Here is a 20,777-nt window from a genome sequence, read left to right on the forward strand (position 1 = left end):
CGGATATCCGGTGCATGGCCTCAGGGCTCGACGAGGGGTATACTCAAGCCAGAAAGTATAAATACTTAGCCAACCTGATTGACCCAAGCCGCCGCTCTGTAGAATGTACTCAGGACACAAAGGTAAATTTGCTGAGTGAAAACAACAAAGCAATGGAATTGGAAAAAACGTACATTCTACAGAGCTAAAAACGACCAAAGCCGATTGATCAGAGTGGGCCACTCTAACCTCCCGTCTAGGTGAACCATGGGCCAAAGTAATGTGTTGCAGAGAAAGGGCTCGCAAACCAAATCCCCACTCAATTACCAGGATTCCACTCTCCACCGACACGGGTCGCAACGCACGGCAAACACGTTGCCCCATTACGGGATCCTTTTAGTCGCCTTTTACGACACGCAGGACATACGAAGGGTATATTCTTATCACCCCCTACACCCCAGGGGGGATACTGTTTAAAAACCATGTGACAAAATATAAACCTGCATTTCATAAGCAAGGTCATTTGCAACCAACATTTGATTTTTAACAACTACTTCCACTTGTTCAGGAAAGTAGATGGTGTCAACTAGGTTTATTATTAAAAAAAACTTTTACAAATGGTACATAAACAAAAAAGAAAAGTATGTTAATTACCTTTCTTTTAGTTCCACCTGAACATTTTTTTGTATGTTTATCAGCGTGTTCTTGAACCTTTAAATTTTCTATATAGCTAGAAACAGAACCAAAAAAAAACAAACCTGAACTTTTAACAATAATTTAAAATCACCTCCACTTTTAGAATTTTTACAATCAATATATATTAAGACATTATTCCCGAAGGACATCATTAAATATAATTTATCCAACCTATTATATATATTATGTACCAGTCATCAAATATAATTTATCCAACCTATTACATATATTAGGCACCATACTGTATAATCCCTGAAGGACGTCATTAAATATAATTTGTCCAACATAAATATTTATACTAAATTGTATAATATAATTTGTTCAACTTATTTATAATGTCATTCAATATAATTTATCCAACCTATTTATACTATATTTTATAATCTTGAAGGATGTCATTCAAAATAATTTGTCCAAAATATTTATATTTATAACATTTTGTATAATCCCTGAAGGACGGCATTCTATATAATTTGTCCAACCTATACTGATTTATACGATATTTCATTATTCTAACGGATGTCATTCAGCATAATTTGTCCAAATATATCTATACAATATTATACAATCCTAAAGGACATCATTCAATATAATCGTTTAAAACTTACAAATTTGCTATTCTATCAATCTGTGATTCAGGAACACCTCTAATAGCAGCAAACAACTGTAAATGTTCTTTAAGGGTAATAGTTTCCAATAATGGGTCATGTTGTGGACAGTAACCAAGAGCTTGAAAAGCTTCTGACATGTTGGATCTAATATCATGACCATTTACATCCACCTGTGAATATAAATGAGGTTTAACGTCCTATATTTCTGCACTGACTGGGTTAATGAAGACGGGCATACATCATACAGTATGCTATGAGCGAAATTCTGCATTATGCCATACTCTTATTTTGAACTCCAACTGTCAAGTAGGGCCTTAACGATTCATCAATGAAATCGATGAACCGAATTGTTTTAAAAATCCACAAAGCACAAGACAATAATATTACTGCATAGAAATGCCGATTGGTGCATACTGCATACATTGATCAGCACAATTAACTTTTCTATATTTTCAATGAATATCAATATTTGACATTAAAAATTTTGTACGTTATTTTCTAAGCCGTTCTGTAATCTACAACTGACCTTTAAACGAGCCAGCCATATTGATTGGGAAGCTGAATTTTTTCATAATGAATTCACCAAATTCAAGTCGCCCGGTGGACAAAAGCAATCTTGAGATCAAAAATCCCCATATCAAGTACAAGTCTCAAGGCCTTCGAATTTTCACAGTGAAAGACTGGAACTTTGTTATTGAATAAATGAAAGTAGAGTGGATTTCTAAACTGTTGTTTACTTATGTGCCAAAGTTAATAATTAGCATTATTATAATAATCATTGATATGTAATGCAAGTATGTGATAAAGGGTATATCACACACATTTAAAAGTATACAAACCTTTGAAAAAGTTCATAATATTATGTTTAAAGTAAAAAAAACCAAAGATTTTTTAAATTTAACAGCATTTCTAAAATTTATTTCCTATAAATTAATTATATTGTGGGGTATAAATCGTGAAGCACATCGTATTGTGGCCTGGCGTATTGTTGCAGCCCTACTTTCAAGGGTTCTTTAATATGCACGCCAATGTTTTTTTTGTTCCATCAAACGACTTGAGACTGTTCCGTGGGTCTTTAACTGTGGGAGGAAACTGGAGGACCCAGAGAAAACCCACGAGGAAGGACAGGCGATTCCACTACTATGCACATAAAAGCGTGGCCATGTAATCCTAGCCATTTGACTCAATGACAGAATTTAAGATGTAAAGTGCAAACTTGAGGACTATCCGGCCACCTCCCATACCCCCCAAATTTCCAAATTTAATATAAAAATATCAGCCATAAAGAGCAGAACAACAATAAAATCTAAGATAAAAATATCAACTAACCTTTCCTCGAGTAGGACCAACTTCAGCTATAATCATATTCATTAATGTTGTTTTACCAGCTCCATTGGGACCCAGCAAACCGAAAACTTCTCCAGAGTTAACAGACAATGTAGCATTTCTTACTGCTACTTTTATTTTATCATCATGTTCAACCTTTGTACAACCCTTGTATTCTGTTTTACCTCGTTTTGTAAATTCTTTTCTCAGATTACTTACATATGCAACATAATCCTATAAATAATAAAACAAAATAAACATTAAAAGGGTATTGTCACTCACATAATCCTATTTATCTATACTAATATTTGTGACTGTCGTTTGTCTGTCTGTTTGTCTTTCTGTCTGTTCGGGGTTGGCGGCTACACTAGGTCTGCCCCGAGTCTGAAATTTGGGGTATAGGGGCAGCTTGGACCGGGGAGTAACATAGGCCAGGTGGCGTTAGTCTACCACTTCCGGTTTCGGAGGGTTATGACCCCCGAGCGAAGCCGGGCATTCTTCTAGTAAATAATAAAACAAAATAAACATTAAAAGGGTATTGTCACTCACATAATCCTATAAATAATAAAACAAAATAAACATTAAAAGGGTATTGTCACTCACATAATCCTATAAATAATAAAACAAAATAAACATTAAAAGGGTATTGTCACTCACATAATCCTATAAATAATAAAGTAAAATAAACATTAAAAGGGATCACTCACATCGAGAAACAAGCGGTTGCCATGCAAGATACGCCCACATTTTGCAAGAGATGGACAGAGAACAAGCTCAAAAAAAGAAGTGATTTTTTCGTACAGTCAAGGGCCATAATTCAGGAAGTTATGATCCAATATGTGCGAATATCGAAAGGAACCAAGATCTTTGGGTTATAAATATGTATTTCAAGTTTCATCAAAATCGGATCAAAATTGTGACCTCTATAGACTCCACAACCTTGATATACCAATTTTTTACGCTATTTGAGAACGAACGGCGGCCATTTTGTCTGTCAATTTTGGGCCAATTTTCACGAAATTCGAATTCCGTCGTCCTTAGGGTGTAATGGTGACATAATAATAGGTTTTTTTAAATCTGATAAAAATTATGACCTATAGGGTCCACAAGCTAAAAACGCGATTTTTCCTACAATCAGGGACCATAATTCAGGAAGTTACGGTCCGATATGCGCGAATATCGAAAGGAACCAAGATCTTTGGGTTATAAACTTACATTTCAAGTTCCAACAAAATCGGATAAAAATTGTGACCTCTTTAGAGTCTACAACCTTGATATACCATATTGTTACGCTATTTGAGAACGAACGGCGGCCATTTTGTCTGTCAATTTGGGCCGATTTTCACGAAATTCGAACTCAGTCGTCCTTAGGGTGTAACGGTGATATAATAATACAGGTTTTTAAATCGGATAAAAATTATGACTTCTACAGGGTACACAAGCTAAAAACGCGATTTTTCGTACAATCAGGGGCCATAATTCAGGAAGTTACAGTCCGATATGTGCGAATATCGAAAGGAACCGAGATCTTTGGGTTATAAACTTATATTTCAAGTTTCAACAAAATCGGATAAAAATTGTGACCTCTATAGGGTCCACAACCTTGATATACCATATTTTTCCGCTATTTGAGAACGAACGGCGGCCATTTTGTCTGTCAATTTTAGGCCGATTTTCACGAAATTCGAACTCAGTCGAAAGGAACTGAGATCTTTGGGTTATAAACTTACATTTCAAGTTTCAACAAAATCCGATAAAAATTGTGACCTGTAGAGAGTCCACAAACAAATTGTGGACGGAAGGACGTCCGGACGGACAGGGGCGTATAAAATGAAATAGTATCATTTCTTTTCACTGGAAGAGGGAATTGTCTCGATTCTCAAGGTATGTGGTTAAACAGACAAGGATAATGATGCCTGATTGAGCGAGACTTTTCAAACCTGCACACGTGATAATAACACTGTAAAATCCAATAATCTTTAAGAGGCATTTAGTAACTGGATAGAGCTGTTTTTCCATAAGTATGTGTATAGTTTATTGTAAAATCCAATGTTGGATATAAAAATAAAATGATATATTTGCCAATTTCTCAACTGGCACAAGTGGTTTATATAGGATTATTCTCTAACATTTTAGGACTGTGTGCAGAGATGCCATGTATTTTTAGGCTTTATTTTAACATATTTTAAACATATGATGTAAAAAATATGTAATTATCGCTTTAAACTTGAAAACCACACCCAAATTAGTAGTACACATAAATTGTTAAAATATCTGTACCTGAGTGATTGCTTTACGTTTTGATGACAAATGATTGATACAATCTATTTTGAACATTCCTAAAGTAACTATTGTTCAGTCAATTCAAATCAAACTTAAAATTATTGACAATAAATGGTTAATGCTTTTTTAATATTAGTGTTTTACAAATAAACTTCTAAAAGAAGAATTTAACAAGAAACTTAATTTGGATAATAATGTTCAAGGGAAGCAATAGAATAATCAAATATTGTCTGGCTGGCAATGTTTTGAAGTAGAAGCCCTGCATTCTATTGCAATTATAAGACATAAGTTACTTACATGTCCACTCTGGTGTTGTAAGTTAGCAACTTTTTGTCTTTCTTCTTTTACATCTTCATCTTCATTTTCAATTAAATCTAAGTTATCATCTGGTACAACTTGATTACTATGACTACTTGACTTAAACAACTCCTTTATATTTCCACCATTACTCTTAATATCCAGTATTCTTAACAATATATACAACAATGCAGCATGGAATACAGGCTGAAAATTAAATATTATTAACATTTAGTATGGAACGCAATACTTAATCTAGTGTGGCGTTTGAACAGGGGCGTCTATAATGGTTTCAAAAGTTGATTCTGGTAGCTGTCAAATCCATCTGTTGAGAAATAAGTGGGTCATCTCCTTAATCATCCGTGATAAAAAAAACATAGAGCTTAGTACATACCATAATTAGAGGAAGAAGAATGGGAGCTTCCATATAATCTGAAAATATTATACTGTCTGTTTGCTGCATATAACTTTTTATTCTATAAACCTATAATAAACAGAATTTAATATTAGCATTTGATTTATCAATTTACATGTGATAAATTTAAAAGCATCAAAGTTCAACATTTTACTGGCCTTGACAGATCACAGGTGATTTTAATCTTTCAAAAATAAATCTATTTACTTATTTTTTTAATAAATTGCTTTATGTGCATCCTAAACACTGCAATGTTTCTCTGGAAAATCAATAATTTAAAACACCATTACTGGTTATAAAAATTATTGGCGATAAGACACAAATTTGGAAAGCACAAACATGATTCAAGTCAGACACAAGAAAATTACAGGGTATAAGTTGACTTGGAGTATAATTTTGATTGTGTTTTTTACAGTTTTTACAATGATAATCAATGGTTCAGTCGAAGTGGGGTATAAGTCAATATTTCATTGCGTTACATGAATGTTATCCTAGTCTAATACTGTGTTGATGTATGTCAATAACGGCCTATGTGAATTTATTAGCTGCTAAATGTAGGATTACCATGAGTAATATTCTAAATTTTGTTCTTGGTTCATTTAAGCTAGTTTTTACTTCAAAATGTCTAATAATTACACTCTTTCTCTTCATACATGGAAAAAAATTGTGACATTCTGGTCCTTTAAACTTAAGGTACAATTCTCTCAAGAAATTACGAGAGATTAAAATGTGTTTATTTTTACTAGACCAATGCCAGAAAAAAGATTTCATCTTCATGGCCTGAATTCTACAGAAAAAGGTATTGACTTATAGCCTGAAAAATACTGTAATAGAAACATTGACATATAAAACTGATATACATACCCGGTCAATATAATAAAAACCTCCAAATATTGAATAAGGTGGAATAAGTAAAGTGCAGATGTAATGAACTATTACAGGTACATTCCCTTCTCTTATTAGCATATCCATTAATGATACAGCTAAATATGGTATCAAGGATCCCTAGAACAAAAATATATCTATTATACTTGTAAGTTGGACATTACATCCAGGGCTGCCGACAACCAGTATCGCAGCGCAATTTGCGATACATATTTTGTCCGTTGCTAACCAAAAATTAAAATCTAACGTTTTTGATTCGCAGTTACTGCGAATCATCAATATGCCTGTCATTTTGGATATTGACACAAGAATAATCCACATTTTGAAGACTAGAAGGCTTACTCAACACTTTCAACGTGTATAAAATTTTGAATAAAATTTTATAAACAAAACTGAATTCTCCGTGTGACATTTTCTTCTCGAACTACCCAGACACAATACTATATAACACATAACTCTATGAATAGGGACTATTAAACCGGAAATAGGGAATCAAGTAGTACCACTCACGTTGCGAGACATCAAGTAATTATATCATATTTATTTTGAAAGAAATAAATCCAATGTATCCCCCACGTATTGTAAATAAAATATAAAAAAATAAATACATGTTAACGTATTGTAAAATGATAAATCAAAGTAAAAATTCCCGTAAAATATTATTGTTTATATCGTGTGTGTCTAGTTAATCGAGGTGTGTCCGATTGAAGAAAAATAGTAATACACGATAAAAAGCAGACGAAATTGTTTTCTAACGAAGATTTCTAACGTAACAAAAAAATAACAATTAAAATGAGTGGAGCTTCGGAAGTCACTGTCAAGAATTGGCTTCAGACATAAGACCTAACTAAATTTCTACATCACATTCACAAACTGTCACAAGTACTTGTGGCAGTGCTAAAAAATCTAAGAATAGTCAGAATGGAATCTAATCATATTTGTTATGAATTAAAGTAATATCTTGTTATTTAGGTGTTTTACATTGAAACTGAAAAACTGCTAATCAATTTTTAAATTTGCTTATCAAATTTGGCGAAATTGGACTTTTTGATTAGCAGTGCTGCTAATCAACTGTGAAAAATTACCGACAGCCCTGATTACATCACGGCCTATTCTAAAACACTGGAGACAACATCTGCCTTATGTTAAAAGCTTAACTATAGGGCTATTGGGAAACAGCTTAGTTAGTTTATTCTTATGGTCAATATGAACTACAATAATGTATGGTTCTAAAGTAGTATGATTTTGATAAATGCCATCATCAGATAGCATTGTGAATCTTACTGTTTTCATGTCTTGTAAATGTAGGTTTGTACATTTTAACATGAAGTCATAAATTTTGAGGACCTTCATAATGACCAAATCGTGGAAATAACCCACATGTCACTGACAGTGTCCGCCATAAAATCAGGTTTGTCAGGTACAAATCCTCTGGTACCTGTCAGTTTCATCTGAGTCAGATTTGTCTTTTTTCTATATTTTTTATTAAAATCATTTGTAAACTCTGACAAAAAGATATAAATGCAAAGTACAACTTCAAGTTTAATAGTGCCTGACATTAAATTGTTCCCCATCTGCTAAAGGTCAAGTCAAACTTGATCAACAAGACAGATATCCACGTTTTAATCCACGTTTAGTATTTTTTGTTAAAAATAAGAAATCTAACATTTTACTTACATATAAAAAGACATTGGGTAGAACTGCAATACATGTCTCAAATTTATCAAAAGCATACGTAAAACAGTATGCTAATAAAATGTTTGCAGGAATAAAGGTGATGAAAAGAACAATAACACAAAAGATAGCTCCACCTGGTGTCAATGATGGTAACTGTAACAAATAGAAATGAAAAGAAACAAATATTTAACAGATAGTAGACTCCATCTTCTAAACTATACACATAACTATGAACGTAAAGAATACACCACTTACATTAGAATGTTAAAGCGAACGACATAACAAAGAGAAAATTATCAAGACTGATAAAAACTTCTTAAAAGATACATTATGTAACAATCTGATTAAAACACAGATCTTATTTCGTTTCGTTTTTTATGGTTCAAAATTTCGTTTTCTTTGCCTTCACTACATTAGGATCTGGAAGAGTTGTTATATAACAGGCGTTTTCGATGGAGTGAGGGATTAGCCAATGAAACCATACAGCGACTTCTTGGAACTGTGGGTAAACCACTAGAAACGTCAAAGCTGATTGATTAATCAATGTGTGACATCATAGGGTCAAAAACCGCTCGTACGGCCCCTGACGCAACCTTCCAATACAACTGGTCAGATCAAAAACAAACAAAACATAGATCTGTATTATAATCAGATTGCATTATGTAAGAGATAAATCTGCTTATTGTATGTTTTCCTTCTGGCTTCAAATGTTATATAAATTATTATTTAGACATTTATTCACATGAACTCTCTAGAACATCAGATGACTAAGATATCAAGCGATTTAGATAATATCCCCCATAATATCTTCGTTAAACAATAATCTTGAATTCGGTTATCAGGTAACATTGCTACGATAATAAACAAAGTCTTAGTTTTCAAGATTCATGAAAACTAAGACTTTGTTTATTGTCGTAGCAATGTTACCTGACAACCAAGCACTATTTCTTTTCAAAACTTCAAACATTCATAACTTTGCTCAGAATATGAAGTAATTTGACTGACATGCTCAACATATGCCCTTTCCATTATCTATTTTTAAACTATTACAGCAAGAACGGTCAGCTCTTTATCTAAATCTTAAATAAAGTTATTTTAAGCTAGAACAGAAGACAAGACAAGACAAATATCAAATCAAATATATATGTTAGTCATCCTATGATAAAAAATAGATTACAGTCAAATAAAATAGGAAAGGCAAGACCATTTATATGGAATACAATCACTGGGTTTATTCCCTGTATAAATATAGTGCCATGTTCTCTTATTGTTTCCAAGCACATATAGTTTATGTATGAGAGGGTGGGTGCTTGTTTTAAGCTGGTGGTTAATTTGTCAAATACAGTAAGTATTAGATAATTGTAAATAATCCTACATACCTGTACAGCTAAAACTATTATAATACACACTATAGCTGGTATTAAATACAGACCAAGATCAAAGAGAAAATTAACTCCCCAATAAATGTTAAATGTTATTCCTGATACACGAAGTTGACTTTTAAATTTTATCTGGAAAAAAAAACAGAAAAATAATTCTTTATAAATACTATATACAAAAATGAAGCATTTTTTTTTTTCTTTCAGTAACTGGATGCAAACTTTTCATGGTCAGCCCCTAAAACTAAAGTTCAAATTGGTGTAGCTTTATATTTTATTTCCCTGGTTTTTAGAAAATGTCTGAGTCGATGTAGAAAAGTAGGACATTAATACTCATTCCATTTCATTTCTGTTAAAAAAATGCACAAACAAATCAACCATCACCTAATGTTTAAGAGAACCCCAGGCATTACCAAATAAACACATCACAACTCAGTTCAAATCAAATCTGAGAAATAATAAGGGATATTTATTTTTTTTTTTTTTTTGGGGGGGGGGGGGCGAAAGTGAACAATATAAAAATGCATTACCTCTTTAATCTTTACATGATTTGCAGCAAAACCAGCAATCGTGAAAACAAAAGCCATTCCTAATATCATTATAGATGAGAAGGTGGTACCATCGTAAGATCTTTTGTTTGTCAGAGCTGGCCACGGCAGATTAAAAGTATTGATTGAATTGACTCCAAGTAAAATATTAGACATAATATTGACAATAACTGGTAATGATAATAGAGCTGTATCATTGTATAATGATGTGTATGCCAGAGACTGGAAAAAAAACAAAACAACAGAATTCTGTTAAACTTCATGTATAAAAGCATCTAATGAAAGATTTAATTCTTTTTCATAACCTTGCAGTTTAAACAGACATTTTGCAAGAGCTAAATATGTCTGTTGCAGGTCTTTAGGCATGAAATGTTATGTAAACCATTAATTATACATCTATTAACATGAGAAGACCATAATCAACTCTTGATGCCATCGGTTATTTCCGATATTAAGTAGATTAGAACCGTTCAGCCATATTTTGATGTAATTTAAAAATGAAGAGCCGATGCTTGGCTTCGAACAACCAGTATGGTGGTTGCAATTAATATCTTCCCTCACAGTAGAGTAATTTGAATGAAATTTCCAATATACTGAATTTACATTATCTTTTTTCAAACTATTATAGCAAGAATGGCTAGCTCTTTATTTAAATCTTACATAATGTATCTTTGAATATCTCATTAGCAAGTGAGATATAATGGAATGTGATTCATTAGATGCAATAAAGTTTAGCTTTGAGTTAAATGCTTTACAAATGTCATTATTGTTATCATTTTTCACTAGCTTAGTTAGTTACCCAGCACTGCACAGGTGAAAAATCTTAATACTTCTAAAATCCGCAATAATCATTAATTGTCAATTTCATCATTAAATATTGCACCAAACACAGGTTACTATGAAGTTATTTTAAATTTCATAAGCTAAACAGTTATACAGATGATGGTATAGGCTATTACATTTGAATTCATTATATTGATTTACAGATGGATACTGTCAACAGTTACACAAGGTAAATATGCTATGTTTTGATTACTTTTATTGTCGGTGTACACTATTACTATTGGTTTAGATTACTATTGAAGAATCCGTAGAACAATGCTTGTTAACCTGGATCTTGATGATACAGTTGGGGCAGCGCAGGAAAAATATCCTTGAAATTCCCTGAGCAAAAAACTGTGTCTAGATAGAATGGTTTAATCCAGGATGTGTTTTGGGCGATAGCCCTTCTTCAACATGCCCTGGATCAATCCACTCTATCTACACACAGTCTTGTAAAGTTTGTTGATCGGGGAAGGGTTATCTTTACTTATTAAATATTAGCTGGATTATATCCTACTTACTGTTCCAGTAACCATTGTTTGTAGATTAACACCAATATTATGAGGTGCTATCGACATCAGATCAACTGATGCATTCTTAATATCATCAACTTGCATATAAGTTTTTAACTGTGTAACAACTGCTTGTGATGTAGCATCATCTACAACATATATAATACTAATGTATATAAACTTACAATCTTGCATATAGAAATGGTTTATAAATTATATCTGACAAAGAGAAATGGGGTAATTGGGTAATTTCAGGAATAATATAAGGTTTATGTATTTTCTAATTTCAAAAATTTGCTTGCAAGAAGGGTTTTCAGCAGTGAGAGGAAAATGGAGAACTCAGAAAAATACATGAGGTGAGACAGGCAACTCTACATTCATACAATGAAATGAAATGGGGTTTAACGTCTACTGTTCTGCACCGAACTGGTCTAATGATGAGGGGCATACGCCATACTGTGTGCGATGAGGGAAATTTTGCCTGGACAGCAGCACTACAACCTACTCTTATATATCGAATTATAACTGTCAAGGGATCTTTTACGTGCACGCCAATGTGTTAACAGGACCTCAGTTTTTCATAGTAACCAAACAACTAGACAGCTGTCCTTGTCAGGTCTCCTCCGTCCTGCATCACTGACAAGGGGTAGCACACTGGAAAATCTGGATGAACTTTCTCAGCCAATCCAGGGATCGAACACCCGGCCTTCAGGCTAGCGAGCCAGCGTCTTACCCACTTAGCCACCGTGACCCCCTAAATTCATACAAGATTTGGAATGAAACCATTTCTTTATACCTTTATGTATGATAAAGTTTAGGCCATATAAAAAATATTCTGGTTCTCAGATATCACTGCATTTTAATATGTCACCTGTTTTCGATTGCAAAAATAAAACATCCTTGTTAATTACTAATGTAGTAATAGAAGATACACACTTCTGCCATTATATAAATTTACATTTCTTTTATTCAAAGAAATATCAATCAGTCTAAATAAAAACCAGCGCCTGCCAGGCAGGATACGCCCACATTTTGCTATCAGGGGCCATAATTCAGGAAGTTACGTTCCGATATGTGCGAATATTGAAAGGAACCGAGATCTTTGGGTTATAAACTTACATTTCAAGTTTCATCAAAATCAGAAATAAATTGTGACCTCAACCACAACCTTGATATATCATATTTTTACACTATTTGAGTACGAGGGGTGGCGATTTTATCTGTCAGTTTTGGTCCAATTTTTACGAAATTCAAACTCAATCCATCTTTAGGGTGTAACGGTGATATATTCAAACGTTTTTTTTAAATCGTATAAAAATTATGACCTCTATAGGGTCCACAAACTAAAAACGTGATTTTTCGTACAATCAGGAGCCATAATTCATGAAGTTTCGGTCCGATACATACCAATATCGAAAGCAACTGAGATCTTTTGGAGATAAACCTATATTTCGAGTTTCGTCAAAATCAGATAAGGGGCGACGGCAATATATGTCCACATGAAAATGTGGGCGTATAAAAAAGATAGAAAGACTTGTAACTTGTATTAATATATTATTACTTACTCATAGAATCAACAAACAAGAAATCTGAACTGGCATATTGATCTGGTTTTAAAGACATAGAAATTACATTATTTGTATTGTTAACTTTTGCTCCAAATTTATTGAGAAGAAGTCCAGTTGTGACCAAGATTATCGGCAAAAAAATTTGAAAAATCAACGCAAGTTTCTCTCGTATTTGAAGCAAAAATCTTATCTGAAATAAATAACAATAAACAATGATGTTTGTATTTTGATTTAGATTCGATAAATGAACACTAACATATATGTATATATTTAAAGCGATAATTTCATATTTTCTAAGAAAGTCAAAACATAATTATTTCTGTCTTGTCAACTCACTATTATACGATCATAGGTATTATTCTCCCACTTAAAAATCCTTTGACCCCGGAAATACTAACACAATTACCTCCCTTGTTTTTCTATTCCCCTCCCCCCCCCCCATGAAATAGCTGTCTTCAAACGTTTGAATTTGAAGTTGAAAATGATATTTTTGTCAATTTCTCAACTGGCAATAATGAATTATAGGATTAATAGGAGTATTCTTTAACAAGGTAGGACTGTTTATAGATACCATCTATTTTAAGGCTTTATTTTAATAAATTTTAAAAATATAACTTAAAAATATGAAATTGCAACTTTAACTAGATATGCAAGCAGAATTGAAAAGGCTTTCAGAGGAGAAAAATCATTCCGATTTTTTATCAGGATTTTCTGGTCACAAATGTAGTGACTGGACCATGACTTGTTTATACTTAGCATCTTCTTGTGACACGGGTTAACATACATCGTTCTGAGTATAAGTCAAAATTTTCTGTCATCCGGGTAACTAAAGATAGTTAAGGGTTTCACTTTCTGTTTGTTGTTCCTTTATTGTATAATTTTGTTCAAAGACTGAATTCCATTTCCATTAACATACCTTTAAAAATGCTTTCAGTCTTTGTTTCATTAATGCACTACCTTTATTCAAATTAAGTAAATTCTTTGAATTAAAAAGATTGTTGGCGTCCTCTTGAGTACCATTCTTGTTTATATTGACAGAAACATCATTTACATTAATCATGTTAGTACCATTGGCTGATTTATCATTGGTATCCTCAGATTCTTCATCATTTCCTTTAAAATAAAACAATCATTATAAAATTACTGTATAAAACAAGCAAAAAATAAATTAATGTGGAAGTAACAAAGACTTAATATCAATATAGCACTGAAATTTATATAATTAGCCATATTTTTCCTTTCTTATTTCGAAAACGACCATTGTGGCAATGGAAGTATATTTTTGCTTAATGTAAATCATCATAGACTAGATTACAGAGAAAGAGTAATAGGATTCAACGTCCACTGGACACAAATTAGGTCATTTTGGGACTAAAGTATGATTTCAATTTTATTTCAATAATTCGATTGCGCGGAGGACCCTGTGAAAACCCTTGAGGTTGGACAGGCGACCCTATTCCTTGTCACGTACAACCGTGGAATCGAACCACGCCAATTGACAAAATGACAGACCTTATGATACAACGCGCACATGCTAACCATTCGGCCATCCAACCCGCCATTAGATTACAGAAAAACAATTTAACCGAATTATTTAAATACCTAATTTCAAAAATACTTCCTCTAATGACGTCATGGAAACACCATAACTCTTTATTCCCATTTTTTCTGCTTTAGTTACACCATCAGATCCTTTTTCCTCCAGAGAATTAAACATTGCTAATAACAAATAAAAACACACAAAAAATAATATACAAAAAATAAACAGGGTTGTTATTTTACTCTATTTTTACAGATTGATAATATTTAAATTAGTTGTCCTGCAAAATTATGTTAATGTTGCAGAAATCAGCTTGCAAAAACTTGATGCCACCGAATCCAAATTTGAACAACTTTTCATATTTTCTCATGAATTATTATATAACGAATCAAGATTAATATATGAGTTCATGAAAGAGACTTATTGTGCTTTTAGATTCTTCATTTCTCTCAAAGTTTCCCCCCACTTCTACCTAAATTTTCAGGAAGGAGAGAGGACTTCTTTCTAAAGTCTGAATTGATCTTGAAGTACAGATTGTCATATTTTACCTGCAAATTTGTCCACTTCATTTAATGGTACTGTGTATGCTAATTCTTTACCATGTGATCTTCTATGCTCTACACCATTTATTTTTTCTTTAAGAAGTTTCGTCACATCGTCAGCATCACAAGATGGTTCACTTATCATACTATATAACAAACAAATAATATTTCAACATTAACTATTTACAGAAATATGTATTTACTGATTTTCAGGTGAAATTTGGTAAAAAAAACCCAAAAAAACTTAACCACAGTTGGCCTTCTTTCTTATTGACATCATATCTATATTAATATATTCCATTCTAATGGTCAATCTTATACAAAACAATTGGGAAAATGTCCTTTATCATACTATATTTTTTATTGTTAAAATTAGGCTCGACCAGAGTTCTTAACCCATTTTGAAACGAACCGGTCAGAAGTGGGTCAAATGAGGTCCTGGTAGGAACTGGGTTTTAAAATTTTAAGCTTCCATTCCCTTTAATATAACCAGACTTCAACAAAAATAATTCTTGGTAATTTGTTATGAGGAATATCATATTCTACTGTATGTTATTAGCATAAAAATAACGACAAATAGGTACACCGTTTAGAAAATTTCAATATTTAATTCACGTACCGGCTTGAAATTCATGTCAGTAATATTCCTGAAAAAATTACTGTATTCGTTTTTTTTGGTTTTTTTCGATGGATATAAGCTGATACGGCACCATGGTATTTCTTCATAACACACAATTTGTAGTTTTTTTTCTATTATGTAACTTGCAAATGTTTTTATTCATTCGTCAATGATAGACACATGGCACAGTGATCATGTGACAACCATAATTGAAATGGCTTTAAAATTAAATTCCATACGACTGTGCCATAAAGCTTTCAATAAAAATAATAACGACAATATTTTTAAAAGGTAAGCCTCTGTCAGCATGTGTATAAAATTTAAAATCATAATGATAAACGTTATTTAATTAAAGCTAAAACTAGCATCGCTGGTTTACTGACAACAATACACTCAAACATGAAATAGTGGCATATAAACATAAATCATTTCTGTAAATATACAATTTAGGTCAAATTAATTACTACTTACTTCAGATGGTAGCCTATACCAAATTTACTCTTTAGAAATAAAGATGAACCACAACATCGAAGTTTACCTTTACTGATAATTGCCTTACGATCTGAAAATAATCAATTCAGTTTTAATCATGAAAGTTCTGGTGCAGAAACAAACCCAAGTCAGTTTTTACTATTAGCAAACTACAGTAAGTAGAAATATTATATGCAAATACCGATTTTGAAATTGCTCTTTTATGAAACTATAGTTATAAGTTATCAAAGTTATTGCATGTAGAACTATAGATTAACATGTACGGTAAGCAAATTATAAGTACCAACAAAATACACAATATAACTCAGTGCTCACATTGAATTTTGATTTTGAACATTTAATTTAAATAAAAATTCAAATTTTTAGTTCATTTTCATATTTCTAGAAATATTGCATTTTTTAAATCAACACATTTTCCTTTATTTGCATATCTATTTACTGACTTATCTGAATTACTGACCAAACTGACATTAGTTCCTTTAGGAACTGACTCTGATTGGACGATGTCCGCTGACAGTTCCTTTCCATCCCTATATAGCTGCAATACGAAAATACAGTAAAATACCGCTCTGGTCTACACCACCTCTATTCTCAGGCTATTTTGGAACCTTAACTTTCTATTTTTCAGCGTGATTCTTTATTTTTCGCCAAAAGAAATCATTTCTCACCATATATGACACAAATTTATAATAATTCAACAATATTAACTAGTAGAATTTAGCGATTAAATAAACATGCGGTATACACATGTTCCAGTCTCGTAATGGCTAATAAGTTCAAACGTATTTTGTGTACGTTTTTATTCGCGAATTCTCCTTGAAAATATCTTTGAATTATTATAAATGTGTGTCAGCTGTGGCAAAAACTGATTCCTTTGGCGAACAAAGAATAATCACGGTGAAAAATAGTTGGTAAGGATTCCAAAATAGCCTTAGAACAGAGGTGGGGAAGAGTGTTATTTTTATTCTGCAGATATATAGGGACGGATTATAAGAACTGTCAGCTGACATCATCCAATCAGAGACAGTTCCTAAAGGAACTAAACTGACATCAAATAAAGAAATTATCCAAATTTAAATATTTTGAGAGCATTAATATACCTGCAAGTATATCTGCTTCATCCATAAAATGAGTGGTAAGTACTATAACTTTTCCTGCTTTCTGTTTCTTGAGGAGGGACCAAAGATGACGCCTGGAGTGAGGATCCATACCAGCAGTTGGTTCATCCAGAAATATTATCTATTTAAATAATCCATATTTAATATTCAAAATAGCAGTAATCTACATGACACTAAACCTCGTGTAACAGTATGATGTTATGATAATCTTAATTATTAAAACAAATTAACCCCAATATATTTTTGTTCTGGAAACAATCTTCGTATAGTTAGCACGCTTCAGTTCCTGAAAGTCAAGTGTCAACTATTGTTGCAGGCAGTGACAGGTGTCAAGAACTCCACAAGTTTATTCTAAAGCTGATACCATTTTTTAATACGTTTTGTGCCTTATCTAACAACAACCTGCTATGTATCTTATTCAGCCAGAGTGGTTCACATTACATCAATCAATATTCAATGAACAAAAATTCATAATCTATGTATTATTGTATATAATCTATACTATAAAATACCTTGGGGTCACCAATCAGTGCTATAGCTACTGATAATTTACGTTTTTGACCACCACTGAGATCTTTAGCAAACACATCACCTTGATCCAATAAATCAACATCAGTTAATGACTGCTTTATCTATAATTAAAAACATTAATTTAAAAAATAACAACGGTTTACAATCAATTACAATGCACCAGATAAGAACTCCATAAGGGCACATAGGTATATAGTTTTGTTTTCCTGTTAAAAATATGAATCTCCAGTTGAAACGGAAGTGGATATTAATACTGAATTTCAAACTGTGATGCCAGAGGACGAGAATAATTTAAACAGACGGGTAGGAGAATGGAAAACTATCCAAAAATAATGATGTAAAACAACAACTATTGACCATGTATTTCAGCATAAAACCAAGCCAATAGCAAGGCTGATATCTTCTGCCTTAATCCCAATATAAATAGATGATACATGTTACAAGTACTTGCACATTTATCTTTATCTGTCTATAAACCATTAACTCTGCTTAACCTAATTAAAATGTTCATTATTGAACTTAGTCATGGTATTGAGGTACTGAAACTATAGACCAAATTACAAAATTCAAAGTAAATTAGAATCAAAGTTATCACATTCCAATGAATAGACCAACCAAGTTGCACATCTTACCTTAGCCTAGGCAGAAAATACTCATCCACACCAATTAAGTTTAAACATTCTAACTCAATTAGAGGAAAGTTATTGTGTTCCTAAAGATCTGAGAGACAGACAGACAGATGGACAAGCCGATTTTAAAAGAAGTATTTAAAGTTGAATGAATTGTTTTAATCTACATACCACTGACTCTACATTATTGGAAGGTACACCCTTAATACCCGCAAATACACGCAGATGTTCTTTGCATGATAACTCATCATACAATATATTATGTTGAGGACAAATACCACACATAGTTCTTATCTTCTCCATATCACTGCTATCAGATACATCCTATAATATGCATAGATGAAATATAAAAATGTTTACTTTCTGCAGTTCTTAAATAGGGACACAGTAAGATGAAATTGGGTTGAATATCTCTTTGACAAATAAATTAATTATTTTAAGAATAACATATTTATGTATATTTGTGTAAGTAGGATAATTATGCCAGCACGGTTGAATCTGAACCATTAGACACAGTTTCTTTGTCCGTCTTCTAGTTTGGCCCATTAGTGGGAATCAGCAATATTTATATTTTCAAAAAATTAAAGTACACATGAGAATATTTAAAGGATTGAATAACTTGCTGAGATGAAATATTGACAATTCATATATTACAATATGAACAATGTATTAAATATCTTGCCATTGGAATTCAATGAAAAGAAGGCGTAAACACCATTGTCTGGGCAGGATTTCCTCATACCACACTGTATGGCTCATGCCCATCTTCATTAGACTGGACAGTACAGAAAAGTAGGATTTTTATTTTCATTTAGAATTTGGTCAAATAAATAGCAGAGATTACCGGTTCAATATACCATTTAATATGTAGTAAGAGAGAGGGAGAGAAATGGAGTTTAACGTTCACTCGACACAAAATAGATCATTTTGGGACTAACATATGGTTCAATCTTATTTTAATAATCTGCTTGCACATAAGGGTTTGCTTGCTAGCAGTGGGAGGAAACCCGGAGAACACAGAGAAAATCTATGAGGTTGGTCAGGTGACCCTACTCCTTGTCATGTATAACTATGTCACATGACTCAATGACAGGCTTTATGATCTAAAGTGCACAGGTTAGACCATTCAACCACCCAAACAACCTTAATATATAGTAAGAAGATACTTACTAAATTATTGATAATAGCACCACCACTAGTAGTAGGAATTAAACCATACAACATATTTAATAAGGTTGTTTTACCAGCACCATTATGACCCAATAATCCAGTTATTTGACCCTCATATATATCTAATGATATTCCTGCAAAAAAATAGTTAATATGCTAATTTTCTATTAGCTACTTATTGCATTCCATTGATCTTATACTACAATTAGTTAGTTAAAATGGACAACATGCCACAAGGCAAATAACAACTTTTCTTTATTTAAATTTATCCAAAATATGCAGAATATTAAAGTAGCTAAGTCTCTAACTCAATATCATCCAAAGTCTTCAACATTGAAAACACGAATTATTTGGGGGCTTATGTAAATAAGTCTGGTTTATGCACTGACACAAACTCGTTCACATGTCATGACCTATGCCACGTGACCTCATCTGCCTCTTTTTCGAATCTGCCTCTTTCTAGATTACAGCGCGTAGACCGAGTCATGCTATATGTATTCGGCAAGAAATATTTCAAGCCCACCTCCCCATCTCCTGCCTTCCTGTTTGCTAAGCCAACAGGGACTAGTTACTTGTTATGCATTTTCACAGCTAGTTTAACCATAAACTAGCTATTCTACCCCAAAGTATGGGGTTACCTATTTGGTTTGAAGTCAGTATTGAATATTATTGTTCAATTTATATACATGTATATATGTTTATGTATTAAATGGAATCTATTTCAGGTACAGTTCAAGATTGGTCTGGGAGCTTCACTCCTCAATCTTACAATCGGAGCTTCGCTCATCCATCAGTACGAACACTCGAGCTTCGCTCACTTCACTGTGATTAGGAGCTTCGCTCCTTTATCAGTACTAACACTCGAGCTTCGCTCACTTTATTCACTCACACTGAGAGCGGCAGCCTTAAGCTGTCTGCCAATTGAGTCATCTATCAAGAATGGGGTTTTCACAATACATCAATTCCCATGTATTGGACATTCAGCCATGTCAAACATGTTTGGAGTGGAAGATTGTGAAAACCAGTCATTCACTTTAGTATTCAACATTTTAATATTTCATTTAATGTATATAGAGTAATGCCAAGATATACATGCTGTAGTCCCCATATGCCAAATAAAGTTTTATTGTTTAATGTC

The 20,777-nt window shown here is 32.7% G+C and overlaps 1 protein-coding gene across 1 annotated transcript in view; it reads right to left on the bottom strand.

Moving 5' to 3' along the window:
- Nucleotides 1–20,777, bottom strand: part of LOC126811823 (cholesterol transporter ABCA5) — a 45,593-nt gene that overhangs the window by 14,619 nt on the left and 10,197 nt on the right. The window contains exons 10-28 of the mRNA XM_050537748.2: nt 19,640–19,773; nt 18,641–18,793; nt 17,822–17,941; nt 17,292–17,430; nt 16,171–16,261; nt 15,087–15,226; nt 14,601–14,717; nt 13,915–14,111; nt 12,996–13,188; nt 11,440–11,579; nt 10,079–10,318; nt 9,549–9,680; nt 8,170–8,322; nt 6,472–6,612; nt 5,587–5,676; nt 5,193–5,399; nt 2,616–2,846; nt 1,284–1,456; nt 634–709 (exon numbers count right to left, since the gene is read on the bottom strand). Coding sequence (XP_050393705.1) covers nt 634–709; nt 1,284–1,456; nt 2,616–2,846; nt 5,193–5,399; nt 5,587–5,676; nt 6,472–6,612; nt 8,170–8,322; nt 9,549–9,680; nt 10,079–10,318; nt 11,440–11,579; nt 12,996–13,188; nt 13,915–14,111; nt 14,601–14,717; nt 15,087–15,226; nt 16,171–16,261; nt 17,292–17,430; nt 17,822–17,941; nt 18,641–18,793; nt 19,640–19,773 — 2,867 coding nt within the window. The remainder of the gene's footprint in view (nt 1–633; nt 710–1,283; nt 1,457–2,615; nt 2,847–5,192; nt 5,400–5,586; nt 5,677–6,471; nt 6,613–8,169; nt 8,323–9,548; nt 9,681–10,078; nt 10,319–11,439; nt 11,580–12,995; nt 13,189–13,914; nt 14,112–14,600; nt 14,718–15,086; nt 15,227–16,170; nt 16,262–17,291; nt 17,431–17,821; nt 17,942–18,640; nt 18,794–19,639; nt 19,774–20,777) is intronic.

Source organism: Patella vulgata, chromosome 2 (genome assembly GCF_932274485.2).
Source record: "Patella vulgata chromosome 2, xgPatVulg1.2, whole genome shotgun sequence".
NCBI classification, from domain to species: Eukaryota; Metazoa; Mollusca; class Gastropoda; family Patellidae; genus Patella; species Patella vulgata.